Source organism: Saimiri boliviensis, chromosome 4 (assembly GCF_048565385.1).
Source record: "Saimiri boliviensis isolate mSaiBol1 chromosome 4, mSaiBol1.pri, whole genome shotgun sequence".
In the NCBI taxonomy this organism is placed as follows: Eukaryota; Metazoa; Chordata; class Mammalia; order Primates; family Cebidae; genus Saimiri; species Saimiri boliviensis.
This window is the reverse complement of record NC_133452.1, coordinates 30,540,917-30,557,211: the sequence shown is the minus strand read 5'-3', so window position 1 is coordinate 30,557,211 and position 16,295 is coordinate 30,540,917. Positions and strand designations below refer to the sequence as shown.

At 39.8% G+C, this 16,295-nt stretch overlaps 1 protein-coding gene across 2 annotated transcripts in view; it reads right to left on the bottom strand.

Moving 5' to 3' along the window:
• Nucleotides 1-16,295, bottom strand: part of TXLNB (taxilin beta) — an 87,976-nt gene that overhangs the window by 27,607 nt on the left and 44,074 nt on the right. For both annotated transcript variants that reach the window (XM_074397383.1, XM_039467941.2), the window contains exons 3-4: nucleotides 12,801-12,892; nucleotides 4,294-4,464 (exon numbers count right to left, since the gene is read on the bottom strand). In XM_074397383.1, coding sequence (XP_074253484.1) covers nucleotides 4,294-4,464; nucleotides 12,801-12,892 — 263 coding nt within the window. The remainder of the gene's footprint in view (nucleotides 1-4,293; nucleotides 4,465-12,800; nucleotides 12,893-16,295) is intronic.

Here is a 16,295-nt window from a genome sequence, read left to right as displayed (position 1 = left end):
GATTTCAGTTGCTACTCAAGAGACAAAGTTTGTGGTTTGCATCTAACCAAATTAACTGTCAGCTTAAAAACTGAACACTATTCAGCATATAGTAGAATCCTGTTTCTCCACAACATAATAGTCACAACGTCCAGGATCCAATAGCCAATGGCTTGACATATGAAGAACCAAGAAAATCTGGCCTAGTCTCAAAAGAAAAGACAATTCTAGTAGGTCTGTTCTACGATGCTGCATATGTGGAATTAGCAGATAAGTATTAAAACATGTACTATAAATATGGTAAGTGATGTAAAAGACAATATTCTCTCAATGAATGAAAAGGTTGAAAATAAGTCAGAGAAATGATCTATAAAAAAATAAAAATTCTGAAGTTAAAAATTGCAAAATCTGAAATGTAAAAATCAGTGGATGAATATGGAACAGGATGAAAATGAGAGAGAAAGAAGAATCAGTGAATGTGAAGACAGACCAATCAAAATGATATAATCTAAAAACAAAGGAGAAAAAGTATTGGTGAAGGATGTGAAGACTGGCTTGAAGACCTGTGGGACAATATCAAAAGATGTAACACACACAGAGTATCTTAGAAGGAAGATGGAGAGAAAGCGGAGAAGAAAAAATATTTGAAGAAATAATGGCTGAAAAAAATTCAAATTTGGTGGCTCATGCCTGTAATCCCAGCACTTTGGGAGGCTGAGGTGGGAAGTGGGAGGATCACAAGGTCAAGAGATCAAGACCATCCTGGCCAACATGGTGACACCCCAACTCTACTAAAAATACAAAAATTAGCTGGGCATAGTGGTACACGCCTGTAGTCCCAGTTACTTAGGAGGCCGAGGCAGGAGAATCACTTGAACCCAGGAGGCGGAGGTTGAAGTGAGCTGAGATTGCACCGTTGCACTCCAGCCTGGTGACAGAGCAAGACTCCATCTCAAAAAAAAAAAAGAAAGAAAGAAAAAAAGAAATACTGTAGGAAGTAATTCAGGCTGAGGGAAAATGGAAAATGACATCAGACAGAAATGTGAAGCTAAAGAATGAATAAGAAGTGTCAGGAATGGTAAACATCCGGGTAAATAAAAGATAGTTTTTGCCTTTAATTTAAAAAGAAATACATATAATTGTTTAAATTAAAATTTATAATAATGTCTCATTGGCTTTACAAAAGTATGTAAATATAATATATATAGTAATGATAGCCTTAAGGTTGAGGGAGAAAATTGTTCTGTTTAGTTGCAGTGTTTCTACGTGTTATGTGAACTAATAATACAACACTAATTCCAGGAAGACTATGAAAACTTAAGCATACATATTGTAATCACAGAGCAACTACCAAAGGTAATGCAAAGTGTTATAATTTAAAAATACAAGAGATAAATTAAAATGTAATTTTAAAATATTCAAATAATCCAAAAGAAGTCAGGAAAAGAACAGAGAAGCAGAAAGTAGAGGTGACAAATAGTAAACAAATAATAAAATGGTAGGCATATATCAAACCACATCCATAAGTACACTGTATGTTCATGGGCTAGTACTGCAATTAAAAGGCAGATACTGTAGGAATGAAAAGAAGCAAGATCCAGCTATATGCTGTCTTAAGAGCATGCGCTTTAAATATAAAGACCCAGGCTGAAAGTGAATGGATGAAAAGAGATACACCATGCAAACAGTAAGAGTAAGAAACTAGAGTGGCTAAATTAGTAGCAGATACTGTAGCCATCAGATAAAGATTGTTACTAAGTGACATTTCATGATGGTAAAATGACCAGTTCATCAAGAGGACATAATCATAGATATATATACACCTAATGTTAATGCTTCAAAGTACATAAAACAGAAATGGACATAATTTAAATAAGTGAACAAGTCCACAATTATACGAGGAAATTTTTAACTCTCATTTCTCAGCAACTGATAGATAAAAAATTCAAAAAACACATAAATAATTTAAAGCTAATTGTTGCTTATGGAATACTACACCCAACATCTGAAAAACATTCTTTTGAAGTCCATATGGTATCAAGATAGACCATGTATGATAGGTTGTAAAAATTAAATAACACTTCTAAATAATCCCTGGGTCAAAAAAAATTGGAAAATCTGAACACATTTTGAATTTGAATTCTGATTTTGACATTTAAAATACGCTTGACCTTGGACAACTGATTTGGATTGCTGAGTGTCAGTTTCTCCATCAATAAAGTGGAGATAATTAACCCTCACTGGGTTATCGTGAAGATTAAATAAAATAATGCATATAAAGCACTTAGCACAACTTCTGGCATAATAATGATACTTAATGTCATTGTTCATAACGGGAAGCCATTACTGAGGGTATATGGGCACACTTACAAGGTCTCTTGCCACTCTGATCATTCTGTTTTTTTGGTGGGGAGGAGTCTCTAGCTGGCTGGATGGTAATAATAAGATCTCTCTCTCTCTTTTTTTTCTGAGACACTGGTCTGTCACTGAGGCTGGAGTGTAGTGGTATAATCATAGCTTACTGCAGGCTCTAACTTCTGGGCTCAAATGATCCTCCTGCCTCAGCCTCCCAAGTAGCTGTGACTGCAGCGACTTGCCACGCTCAGCTAATTTTCTTGATTTTTGGTAGAGATGACGTCTCACTATCATAAATGTTGCCAGGCTGGTCTCAAATTTCCAAGCTCAAGTGATCATCCTGCCTTCGCTTCCCAAAATGTTTGATTACAGGTGTGAGCCACTGTGACTAGCTGATCTTTCTTTAATACTATCAAAGAAGACCACGCTATGTCATTCCACTCTTCATATCCCTTTGTTGATAAATGATTCCACCCTGTCTGATTTAATTTTTATCTCCTTACTATGTAACATTACTGAGAGCCAGGGGATTTATGTAGACACACAGGAGATTTATGCATCCTTTGAATCCAAATCTTGAGTTGAGGACAATGCTTCCATCCTCAGGCCGCCATTCAGCCCAGGTGTCTATCTTCAGTGCCATTGTTGACAAGATGCCAGTAGCCCATCACCTAAACCTTGCAATCTGAGACTTCGGCTTTATCACCCCACTTCTCCATTTCCCAGATATCAAAAAACAATTTGGAGTATGAGGAACCATGATTTTCTTGTATTTTTCTTTCTAACTCAGTTGCACAAATTCAGCAATGATTTTCATGTACTCTGTTTCTTGAAGTATCTCCTTTTAAACATTTATAATAATAACTACCTCATGGAAACATTGGTGTCTAATTAATTATTGTTTGTCAAAAGCTTTAGGATCTTCAGCTGGAAAGGGGATTGGGGCTGCGCACAGTATCATCTTGGAGAGCCCTGCATCTTGCTATATTGAATGCAGCTAGTGTCTCTGTGTAATCAAATTAACTACACTGCTAGGGCTTATGCTGTAATTAATGAAACCCGGGTGGACCAAATGAAGTGATCAGTCTATTATTTGTAGATTGAATAATTAAGCCTGAAGAGCTTCAGTGCTTTTTCCAATCGCTTCTTTTTTTTTTCCAATGACTATTGACATTTTGGCTCTCAATCTCACTTCATTTTGTCAGTTGGGTTTGTGACCATTTATCTGATGCCATGCAGAATTCATTATAATGCCAAAAATGTTGAATCTTCACAAACGTATTTTTTATAAAGAACTAAGGCCTACCTTAGATACAAACTCAACATAATAAAAAGGTAAGGGGAATGGTATGCATCTGATTAAGGGCCTGCAATGTATCAGGTACTGTGTGGGTACCTTGTATACTCAACTTCATCTAATTTTTTCCTAACCACACAGTGAAGCTGGTCTAATCTCCATTTTATGGATGAGGAAAGTAGCTCAAGGAGGTAAAATTATTTAAGGTTACAAGCAAGCAAGGGGCAGAGCCAGGATTTGAACCCAAGCCTCTCTGATTCTAAAATTCACACTCAGCTGGGTGCAGTGGCTCACACCTGTAATCCCAGCCCTTTGGGAGGCTGAGGCGGGAGGATCATGAGGTCAAGAGATAAAGACCATCCTGGCCTACATGGTGAAACCCTGTCTCTACTAAAAATACAAATATTAGCTGGGCATGGTGGTGCATGCCTATAGTCCCAGCTACTTGGGAGGCTGAGGCAGGAGAATCGTTTCAACACGGGAGGCGGAGGTTGCAGTGAGCCGAGATCGCGCCACTGCACTCTAGCCTGGCGACAGAGCGAGACCCCGTCTTAAAATAAAATAAAATAAAATAAAATTCACACTCTTTCCACAAGTAGCAGAGGCCTGTCTCTGCGGCCCATGCAAGAAAGTATGTGGTTCTGAGTCATGGGGACACATACCTTCAGAGTCTTGTTGTGTCTCTGCAGCTCCCGGCACAGACTCTCCAATTTGCTTCGAGCGAGGATAGCTCTGCTGTGTTCACCTTGTAACTGGTCCTTTTCTTTTTGGATTTGTATCTGTTTCTTTTGGAGGAGCTTTAACTTCTTTTGCTCAGTACGATGTTCATCCAACTGCACACATAGAGATAAAAAATGGAAGAAAATGGCAGAGATCTCCTTGGAGTCGGTAGAAAAATAGCAAACCTAAAGATTACTCTATGGTTGTTTGGAAATATGTTTTCCTACTACTTCTTCCTCTGGAAGTAAATGAAATTTTAAAATGTCACCATTGCAGGACTTGCAGGCGTATAGTTTTTAGAGCATAGCATTTATAAGTTTTTTGTTATTATTAGTCTCTTTTTACTTGGATCTATTTTTGGATAGTCTAGAAATATTTTTCCTGAGTCTACCTAACCAATATTGAATAGCCAGACAAAATTGAAAGGCATGTCTCAGAATCTGTAAACTGCCAGAGTTCGTGACGATGCCTTGCCCCGAGGCAATGATCAACAGGCTGTCTGCTTGGGTTGCATTTAGTTCTCATGATTCTTCCTTGAAACAAGCTTATAGCACAATTTTTAAAAATAGAAAATAGAAAAGCAGCCTCCTGGTAAACAGAAAATGAAGTCTTCTTTATAATTTTGGCTCTGAGTGTGGATTGTTTCTGTGTGGGAAAGGAGAAGAGAAAGTCCCCTTCCACTACCTAAGCATTGACGGGTTTTCACCAAAGCATCAGAAATAGCTACTGCACGATTCAATAGCATGAATAGCAAATATCCGTAACCTGCCTTGCTGCACCCCATCCGCACCTGCTCTGCGCTTACAACAAATAAATCATTTTGCTGGTTTCTGCTGAGCCCAGGTGAACTCTTCTCATGTTCCTCCAGCAGCCGTGACTAAAGTATTGTATCAGGACTGGTGTGGAACATGAAACCAACTTACCACTGTACTTTCCATCTCGGATGCTGAAGGTCTAAGGTAGGGTTGTCAGTAAAATGCAGGACACCCAGTTCAAATTAAATTTCAAATAAATAAGAAATAATGTTTAGCATAGGTATTAATATACTCCATATATTACATGAGACATATTTTTTCTGAAAAATTATCTATTGTTTACTGAAACATAGACTTAACTGCGTGTAATGTATTTTTATTTGTTACGTCAGGGAATGTTATTATGAAGTTCTAGATCTGGTGTGGGGAGTATGGTGATCAACCTCAGAAGCCTCCAGAGAGAGATCAGTGGATTCTCAAGAGTGTCAATCTCAGACCGACCATCACTGGGGCCACATTCAAGCAGTAGCCCTTTGTCCAGAGCCATTTCCTCCACTGACCTCAGTTCCTGTAGTGCCTGGACGGTGCCTAAGCCAGGTAAATACTAGTCCTAATAACGACTTTGTTGGTGAATGGAAAGGAAAAGCCCTGGTGCTTCTGGACCTCAGGTGTTCTGGTGCCTCACAGAGCCTAATGCAAATGGATATAGATGCCACATGAGCCCTGACATATGCCTCAGTTTCCCCATTTAAAAAAAGCCATTGGAGCCGGGCGTGGTGGCTCATGCCTGCAATCCCCGCACTTTGGGAGGCTGAAGCGGGCAGATCACCAAGTAAGGAGATCAAAAGCATCCTGGCCGACATGGTGAAAAGCCATCTCTACTAAAAATACAAAATTTTGTATTTTGTGGTTCACGCCTGTGAATAAATAAAATAAAATAAAATAAAATTCACACTCTTTCCACACGTACCAGAGGCCTGTCTCTGTGGCCCATGCAAGAAAGTATGTGGTTCTGAGTCATGGGGACATATACCTGTAATTACAGTTACTTGGAAGGCGGAGGCAGGAGAATTGCTTGAATCTGGGAGGCGGAGGTTACAGTGAGCCAAGATCATGCTACTGCACTCCAGCCTGGGCGACAGAGTGAGACTCCGTCTCAAATAAATAAATAAATAAAATAAAAATTAAAAAGCAGTTGTTCTTTCTGAGCAAGATGAATAACTGTCACACTTTCTTCAGTTCACATTTTCTTTCTTTCCTCTCTCCTTCCTGCCATCCTAAAATAAACATTTTAAGCTATTGCCAGGTAAAGCTAAGGATATGTATATATAATATTCTATCTTCATACTTATGTGCAATTTCAAGCTACTGGTGGAAGTTAGCATTGGAAAAACAAGACCTATATTACTAAAAATATTGATTGAAACAGATTCCTCCTTGGAAAATAAGTACTCTGTTATTAAATATTTCTCATGCAAAGCTGCTCATAGAATAAACGTGGTCTTTTCATTTTGCACCATAATTATTAGATAGGGGTGAAATTTCTTGTACTTATGTTTGGATTTTAAATGACCACTGTCAGCTCTTAACATTTTTATATTGTAGGACCTGGTGCAGTGGCTCATGCCTATAATCCCAGCACTTTGGGAGGCTACCTGAAGTCAAGAGGTAGAGACCAGACCAACCAAAACAGTGAAACTTTGTGTCTATCAAAAATACAAAAATTAGCCAGGTGTAATGGCAGGCACCTGTCATCCCAGCTACTTGGGAGGCTGAGGCAGGAGAATCACTTGAGCCCAGGTGGTGGAGGTTGCAGTGAGCTCAGATCGCACTATTGCACTCCAGCCTGGACGACAAGCGCAAGACTCCATCTCAAAAAAGAAAAAAAAAATTTATATATTGCTATTATTATTGCCATTCTGGTTTAGACTTTACCTTCTGAAGATTAAACCATATGTCAGGGCTTCTGAACCCCAGTACAAGTGACATATTGGGCCAGATAATTGTTTGTTATTGCGGCTGCCCTGTACCTTGCAGGTTGGTCAGCACCATCCCTGGCCCCTACCTGCTATATGCCAGTAGCACCGCCCACTTGTGACACCCCAAAGTATCTCCAGACAGACATGCCTATTGTCACCTGGTGGACAAAACCGCCCCCGTATAGGGAACACTGGAGAATGTGGCTTTATCTAAGTGTCAGGAGGAAAACAGCCTACAGGTGTTTCATAAGTTGAAAAGAGTAATGATTCGTGCTTGCTCGTTGTCCATTTAATGTTTTATTTTGATTTTTAATTTTAATTTTTTTAGAGACAGAGTCTTGCTCAGTCAGCCAGGCTGGAGTGCAGTGGCACAATCATTCATAGTTCACTGAAGCCTCGAACGCCTGGCTTAAGGCACTCTCCTGCCTCAGCCTCCTGAGTAGCTGGGACTGTAGATGTGTGCCAGCATGCCCAGCTAATTTTTTCTGTAGAGATGGGTTCTCGCCATGTCGTTCAGGCTCGTCTTGAGCTCCTGAGCTCAAGCAATCCACCCCGCTTGGCCTCCCAAAGTGCTGGGATTATAGGTACAAGCCACTGCGCTTGGTCTGTTTATATTGTTTCGAATATTAAGCCAGATAATACACCAGAACTTTCCTTTATATTTAAATTTTTTGTAATTATTAACGAAGTAATTCAGCCAATATTCAAGTGATTCTTGGCGTCAGGGACAATGAACAATACACATTCTCTGCCCTCCAGGTTCTTACTGCCTCGCACAAGAAAGCAGACAGCTGTATGGCACTGTGATAGGCAATGCAGAGAAGGGGTTACTCACCAGCGCTGGAATATTCTAGAGAACTCCCAAGAGGAGGTAACATCTGAACTGAGTCCTGTAAGTCTAATCTAAACATCAGGTTGAAGGAACAGGAGAGAGGCAGATATGCCTTCAAGGCAGAGGATCCTGGCACGTGCAAAGGAAGGTGAACATAAATGGGGAATGTGGATGGGGGAACAGGCGTGCACCAACACACCCAGCTAATTCCAATTTTTTTGTTTTTGTAGACACAGGGTCTTGCTATGTTGCCCAGCCTGGTCTCAAACTCCTGGTGTCAAGTGATCTTCCTGCCTTGGCCTCCCCAAAGTGCTAGAATTACAGGTAGAAGCCACCATGCCATGCCCAGCCTTTAATGTTTTGCTTTTACTGCAAGATCATCCAAATTTAGAATTTAGTTAGATCTATCTTACCTTGCTAAAAATAAAAACCCTTAACTTTCTGGCTTTTTTTTTTTTGTAGTATGTGGATAATTTTGTTCACATATGTAGATGTGAAGTATGTGAATGTGTGGGGTTTCTTAATGAATGAAAGCAAACATTGCAACAGAGTCAACTGGGTTTGTGATTTATCTTAGACGTAGTTCTGTATAATTGTAATAGGCATATAGAATTTTTGTCTGTAATTTCTCTTATTTTCTTTCTTTTTTTACTAAGTTAAAAAGCAAAATTAATGCTAAGTACTAAATTAAAATCCTATTACTGATGTTGCTTTAACTACGTAAGAATTGAGGAAGTTAAATGCAAAAAAATATTTCTCCCAGGCCATTTCCTAATTTAGTCATGAAGTGTCCTCATTTATTAATGAGCTGATCCTTATTTATTAATGAATACAAAGTCAGATAATATGACAGGATTTAGACTCTGCAAGGATGAGTGAGCTAGAGTGGCAGTTTGATTCACAGCTTTGAATTTGATGATTTATTCCTTGTGAACACTTATATTTCAGACATTTCTATATTAATATCCAAATCAGTGAGCAAGGAAATAGGCTTTTGTCTCCACGTAAATAATTGAAATTCCTCGTAATTTTTCTTTTCCGAAAAGGAAATGTAATAGGTTTTTGGGGTCGATTTTCTCCTATTCATTTTTTTCTAGGATGATCTCTCAGGTTTGAAAGTTTAGTACAAGAGATGATATAAATGCCAAAGTATAGCAAGTAAGGTTTGAATTGAATATGGTCTCTGGAAAAATAATCTCTTGTTTATTGGGGGTGACTGCTTTGCTAGGAGGATGAGAAAGAAGCTACAGGGAGTTCCCTGAGAACAGGGTGAGCAACCCTGGCTCATGGAGAAAATATTGGTAAGTCTCGAAAAGTGATGCTTCCTCAAGGTACTGTCTTGGGACTGCAGCACCATCAATCACTGCCTGTATTAGTCTAGAATACTGCCCAGTGCCCTTAAGTATAGAACATGGCGCTAGAAATCAAACATGAATGGCCTTGGTATGAGTTGATAATTTGAAGGGGCAAAGGAAAAATGACTCAGAAAATACTAAAAAGAGCAAGGATGGACAGGTGAGAATCACATGGAAAGGTGAGGGTAGGGGCCAGATATGGGGGGAAAATATTATTTTTGACATTTAACTCACTTTATGTATTGAAATTGTTGGTAGCCAATGCAATACAAGCTGCAAGAAAACTGATACACTGATCCTTGCTTTGTGAGTTTCTACTGTTCTTTTTGAAACCAATATGGCCATAAAGTTGAAAAACCAGAAAATGCTCGTCTTACTTAATTTAGCAATCCTATTTCTGGAAATTTTTCTTAAAAACATAAAAAAGAAGGAGAAAAAAAGCTAATGCATAATGATATTCATTGCAGAAATATTTAGTAAAGCAAAATAGTGAGAAGAATTTATCTTCAAATTATTGAATCAGTAGATACAGACACTTAATGAAATATGATACAACTTTTACAAAATATATTTATGAAGACTATATTTTATATGGAAAAATGCCTATCATGTAAGAAAACCAGATATCAATGTATATGTAACTTATGACTGCAATTATAATAAAAAGTATCTCTGCATACACAGAACAGGAAAAGAATATGCATAAAGCAAAGTTTGTATTTTACATGATGGATTAGAGATATTTTTGTTTATTTTGTGTATTCAGCATTAGGCATCTTCATGAAGTAGTTTGTGTGTCTAAAAAATAATTTTAAAATATTGAGAGTTAAGCAATCAGCCAGTCACTTAGAGTTTCAGAATTTTTCTGGATCTATTGCATAATAATTCAGCATAACAGGATGCATCAGATAGAAGGATAGTAAGATTACAGGACAAGATTCAGAGTGAAAAGCAAAGAAAACAAGTCACTCACTCAAGTATACTCCATCAACAGGGATGGAGAGTTTGTGGGCCTGAAGCTTATTCAGTTTTGGAGGCTCTCTTTTAAAAAGAATTAAAGAGAATTAGGCCTGGGCCTCAAAGGTGCCCATGTAAGTGAGACATACTGAAGTTGAAGCTTTTTTAGCTGCAATGGTAAATCTGCTGTTGGGGGCAGTTCAACCCACTGCCTGGATGAATTTTTTTGCTATATGTAGTCTTAAGTTTCATTCTCCTGTCACTGTTTCTTCAAAAGAAATAAATGAAAGAATTTTTGTTTTGCCTCAAACTACTTTTTATATGCAACTACATGATTTCATGCAATTCTTCAACAACAGTGACATAAAATAGATTTCCTTGTGTATAAATAACTTACATATGCCCCATATAGTACATGCTCAAAGTTGCTAGAACAGCTTGTACACTCCTATAGTGTTCTGATAGCCAACAGAGTTGATGCACAATATATAAATGCCCAGTCCAATATTAAAAATTCGGGGAACTGACTAACTTTAATAAAGTTTCCCAAACTATATCAATATATCTAAAATGATATATACATTTTAAGAAAGATTATTCTCAACAACTTCTATAAAAATAAGTTTGATTGTTTGGTCCATCTAACTTCACTACTATTAGTGTAAACTTTTAATGTATAGTAACATTTATTTTACTTTATTATCAACATGACACCTACACAATCAAAAGGAGCTAGTGAGGTGCTAACGTGGGAATTAACCCACTGATTCTGGTCACAATGCATCTCAGGAAGAGGTATGTCACTGGGATTGGGTGATATGGTTTATCTTCCTTCCCTGATTTGGATAACCCAGTGGAACAGATAGAGATTCTGACGGCCATTCCTTCAAAAGAATTTTTTTAAGAAAAGAAGCGGAAATAAAGGAGAAGACCACTGTCTAGCTTTACTAGAGAGGATGCCACATCTTAGCTGTGGCTCTCATAATCTGCAGGGTTAGCACACAGACCTCAGATGCTGCTGTTTACAATTCATTCTCAGATTGGCAGGTGTTTGTTGTTCCTTGAAACTGGAGGCACTGGGCTTACTAAACCTTCCCCTTTTCTCCAACTGGCCAATTCTCACTCCTCACAGTGGAGACAGTCCACTGTGAGGATTCTCTGATGGTTGGGAGTGGCTTCCTTTGCTTCTAGGGGCTCCAATTTATTGATAAGGGGGATGCCTAGGAGCACGTAGAACCAGACACAACAATCCACATGCAATGCTTTACTATTGTAGGCAAGGGGGAGAAGAATGAGGATCAAAGATAATAAATGCAGAAATGGACCAGACTAGAATGTGCCATGAACTGAAGGGTGGCATTGGCTCAAACCCCTACTGTGTTCCCTTTGTGGCTCTCAAAAACCCTAGGTAGGAGAACTGAATAAAAGTGAAGATATATTATCTAGCTAGCTAGCTAGCTATTATTTATTTATTTATATTTAGAGACAGGGTCTTGCTGTCACCAGGCTGGAGTGCAGCAGCACTATCAGAGCTCATTGTAACCTCAAACTCCTGGGTTCAAGCAAACCTCCTGCCACAGCCTCCTGAGAAGCTAGGACTACAGGTGCGCATTACCATGCACAGCTAATTTTAAAAACTTTTCGTAGAGATGGGGGTTCACTATGTTATCCAGGTTGGTCTCGAACTCCTGGGCGCAGGCGATCCTCCCATCCTGGCCTCCTAAGGTGTTGGGATTACAGGTGTGAGCCACTGCACCTGGCCTGTTTATCTTTGCATTGAGTATATTTCTCAATGTAATACAGTTTTGTTACAAAGCTAAAAATAACTTTAAAATATCTACAATTTTCAATCACGTGTACTTCAATCTCCTATCCCCAAAATTACACACATAATTGGAGGTGGAAGAACTCCAGTTCTAGCCTCTTTCTCCCTCTTGCTGTTATTTCTCAGCATTTCTTTTCTTTTTTTTCCCTTAAGAAATTCTTCTTTTATGAATTCTAGCTCAGGCTTGTTCGAAGTTACCAGCCATGCTCTTTAATGATGCACACGAAAAACTAAGTCTCCTTGTCTGAGCTCTAACCAGAGCCTGAATCATTCTGACAAAAGAAGCTAATCAAGGTGAAGGGGAGGAAGGCAGCAAACCACACTGCCACGTGTGTACCTATGCAACAATCGTGCATGTTCTTCACATGTACCCCAAAACCTAAAATGCAATTTTTTTTTGAGACGGAGTTTCGCTCTTGTTACCCAGGCTGGAGTGCAATGGCGCGATCTCGGCTCACCGCAACCTCCGCCTCCTGGGTTCAGGCAATTCTCCTGCCTCAGCCTCCTGAGTAGCTGGGATTATAGGCACACACCACCATGCCCAGCTAATTTTTTGTATTTTTAGTAGAGACGGGGTTTCGCCATGTTGACCAGGATGGTCTCGATCTCTCGACCTCGTGATCCACCTACCTCGGCCTCCCAAAGTGCTGGGATTACAAGCTTGAGCCACCGCGCCCGGCCTAAAATGCAATTTTTAAAAAACCAACAAACAAAACAAAACAAAAGAAACTAATCAGAGATCTTACCAATTCAGCATACTTCTTGAATAAAAAATCAAACTTTTCTTCAGGTGTTTGCAACTTGCTCAGATTTTGCATTAGCAGGTTGGCTTCTTTGCCTTAAGGAAAAGACATGAAATGACAGCATTTCACATATTCTTATAAATATGTTAATGTCTACATGAAAAATTTGTGCAACTTTAACAGCGTATCCTAATATGTCATAAATAAGACACGGTTATTATATATACTTACATATACATAAAAAAAGACATGAAAAAATAAGTGTTGAATTTGCAGTCAGGTGATAAGGGCTGGATTCTCAGACTGACCACTTGCTAATTATTCCCAACCCTGGCCAAGCCATTCATCTTATCAGATATAATTTTCTTTCCTATGGAAAGGATGACACCTATCTTATGGAGTGAATGTCAGTTGGGAAGTTTGTGAATGTGTTACGGTGTGAGGTTCATGGCAGACTCTCAGTAAGTGTTTGCTCTAATAGACGTCCCCCAGTTCTTATCACTCCTCCTTGTATTCTTCAGAATCAAAAGATTTTATGCATCAAAAATACTGACTTTCTGAAAGAATGCATCACCTGTTTTCCAACTTGAATTAACAAAAAGGAAGCAAAACAGCCAATCAAAATTTATGACTAGTACGAAACAGCAACACGAAGTTGCTAGGATTCCAGCCAAAAGCAGAGAAACTTGATGAAGTAGTCTGCCCATTTTTTTCCCCTGTGTTTTTTGTTCTTTGTGGTCCCTCTTTCCCCTCTTTTAGGGGGAGCTGAGTCTCTTTTTTTGTACATAAACCCATTCACTGGGGTTGGAGTGGGAATAACTCTGATCCTCTTTCCTACCAAACAGAGTAAAATCAATATAGAAAGAAAAGACACGGAGGGCTTTCCACAAGCCTTTTTGTGTCTCTGTGATAATGGGCTCAGCCTTCTGAGCCTTCCTCTCTCCCGCCTAGGCCTTCATATCCGTTGGCAGTTTCATTTTGTTTCCAGTTGGAGTTTATGCTACATTAAAACAATTAATCTGTTCATGATTATTTAACAGGCCTCAGGTTCCTCCTTCTCTCTGCCTTTTGTTCTTGCATTTGTCTTCTTAAGCTCAAAGGGCCCATTTGCCCTTTTGTGGTGCCTAGAAATTTTGTCTTCAAGCCACCATTGAGCTGAGCTGGGAGAGGAAGCGGGTGGGAAGCTGCAGCCCACATTTGCCACTACAGTCATTATCTCTTCCAACAGTCCAAGCAAGGGGGGGCATTTTCCCGCCCCTATCTATCTAGGAAAACCACTCTGTTTAATCAGAGTAGGGTGGTCAAGTCACACAACAAAACCCACGTTTCCTGATACAAATCTGCCTAAGAATAGATATATATATATTTTTTGAGACTGAGTCTCACTCTTGTTGCCCAGGCTGGAATGCAGTGGCGCAATCGGCTCACTGCAAGCTCGGCTCACCGCAAACTCCTCCTCGTGGATTCAAGCCTTTCTCCTGCCTCAGCCTCCCGAGTAGCTGGGATTACAGGCATGTGTCACTACGCCTGGCTAATTTTGTATTTTTAGTAGAGACGGGTTTTTCTGTGTTGGTCAGACTGGTCTTGAACTCCCAGCCTCAGGTAATCTGCCCTCCTCGGCCTCCCAAAGTGCTGGGATGACAGGCGTGAGCCACCGCACCTGGCCTGCTTAAGAATATTAACAACTTTGACAACCTTTCCCCCAAGAACAGACGTTTGCCCTTGAAGTACTTGCCTTCATCTTGGAGAGGCATATACGTCATCAAATTAGGGTTGCCAGATGAAATATAGGACAGGGGCATACTTGCACTAAAAATGATTCATTGTTTACCTGAAATTCAAGTTTTTCTGGGCATCCTGTATTTTCCTTTGCTAAATCTGGCAACCTTATGTGGAATCAAGAAATCTTAGATCTAGAAGGAATTTCAAAGAGCATCCAGACTAACTGGTTAATTTTATGGATTTTAGTATTTAAGGCCCAGAAATATCCAAAGTTACATGATTAGTGCTGGCAGAGCCAAGGCTTGAATCCAAGGCTAGCTTATTGTTCTAAGTCACTCCACTCTCACGTGGAATTCTGATACCAGAGAAACCTTGAAGAATAGAAGGAAACTTTCTGTTGTTGTTGAAAAACTGACCTCATTCCCATTGTCTGTCTTTGCTCAGTGAGTCAGTTCAGATTAGAGACACCACCCAAGACAGGGGAAGGTGGGTGAGTAGGGTCCCCTGCGGCTTTTCAATCACGGCCTGTGGCAATACGTGCTGCCCTTTGCAGCCGAGAGTCACTGCTGCCTCAGCCCTGACAAACATGTGCTTTGAGTTTTTTCTCTGGTGACAGGGATGGATTTGCATCGGTCAGGCCGTCCCTTCACCCTTGTCTTCAGTCCAGGGAAGGTGCCCACCACATGAAGACCACTATACCCAGTTACAGTGTCATCTATTGTAAGTCAAGAGACTGCTCTTGACCATTCTTGGCCCAGGACGTAAAACAGTGTTTGGCCCATGGTGAGTGCTCAGTAAACGTCAACAATAATAGAATAAAACAAAGTCAACTAGCTCAAACTGGTATCATGTGAATCAAATAAACACTGTCACGAAAACTACTTTCTGTGACCGACTAGCGGAAAGACAGGTCTTCCTCTCACCTGTGATGTTTCACGTATGCTGGGATAGCACTCGGTGTGCGTACTGACCTATAAAACCATTACATGTCTTGTTTGGGAGAGAGAGAAATGAGGGAGTCAAAGCTTCTCGCTTTCTTCCCACATTAAGTATCTTCTCTCCTTAGGTTTTGTTTTCTGTAACTGTGAGAAGAGGTTTCTTTTTGTTTTTGTTTGTTTGTTTTGTTTTTTAATCTTCACACTCACTGACGTCTCTTTCTGCTCTAGCCTGTTATTTTGCATAGAAGGTTAACATTCAGGTGCATCAACATGCCTTCAAAAAGTATTCTTCCCTTCAACAAAATATCCAGGGAACTGGAGATGGGCATGTAGCGAATTCATAAATTTACGACATCACTGACCTCAGTTCTTCAACATCCATTGGTTTTTTTGGACTAGGGTGCTATGTGGAGTAATCACGGAGGAGGGGAAGAGAGAGACTTGCTCGTCATCTACGAAAGGCTGTCACTACATCTCCAAGGAAATAGGGTCATTTGATCATAGTGTCAAATACAGGAGGAAAAACTGACTTTATTCAGGGGCGTTTTATCAGGAGGGAATCACCTGCCTTCTCCCTAACGTGTCCTTCCAAAGCAAGCTTCATTTCCTCCTCATTAAAGGCATGTAGCTACCACACTCTGAAATGCTCGGCATGGTAGGAAGTCGACGTGAAAGTGGAACCAGCGGTGTAGCAGACACAGTGCTGCCGCATATGGCTGTAGTCACTGGCGCAGTTTTATTGGAAGATGAAGCAACTATTTTTACATCAAAGAAACGAAGAACCTGAAATTAAAGGCAACTAAGCCAGCTGCAGAAATGTGGACCAGGATTTTTCTGA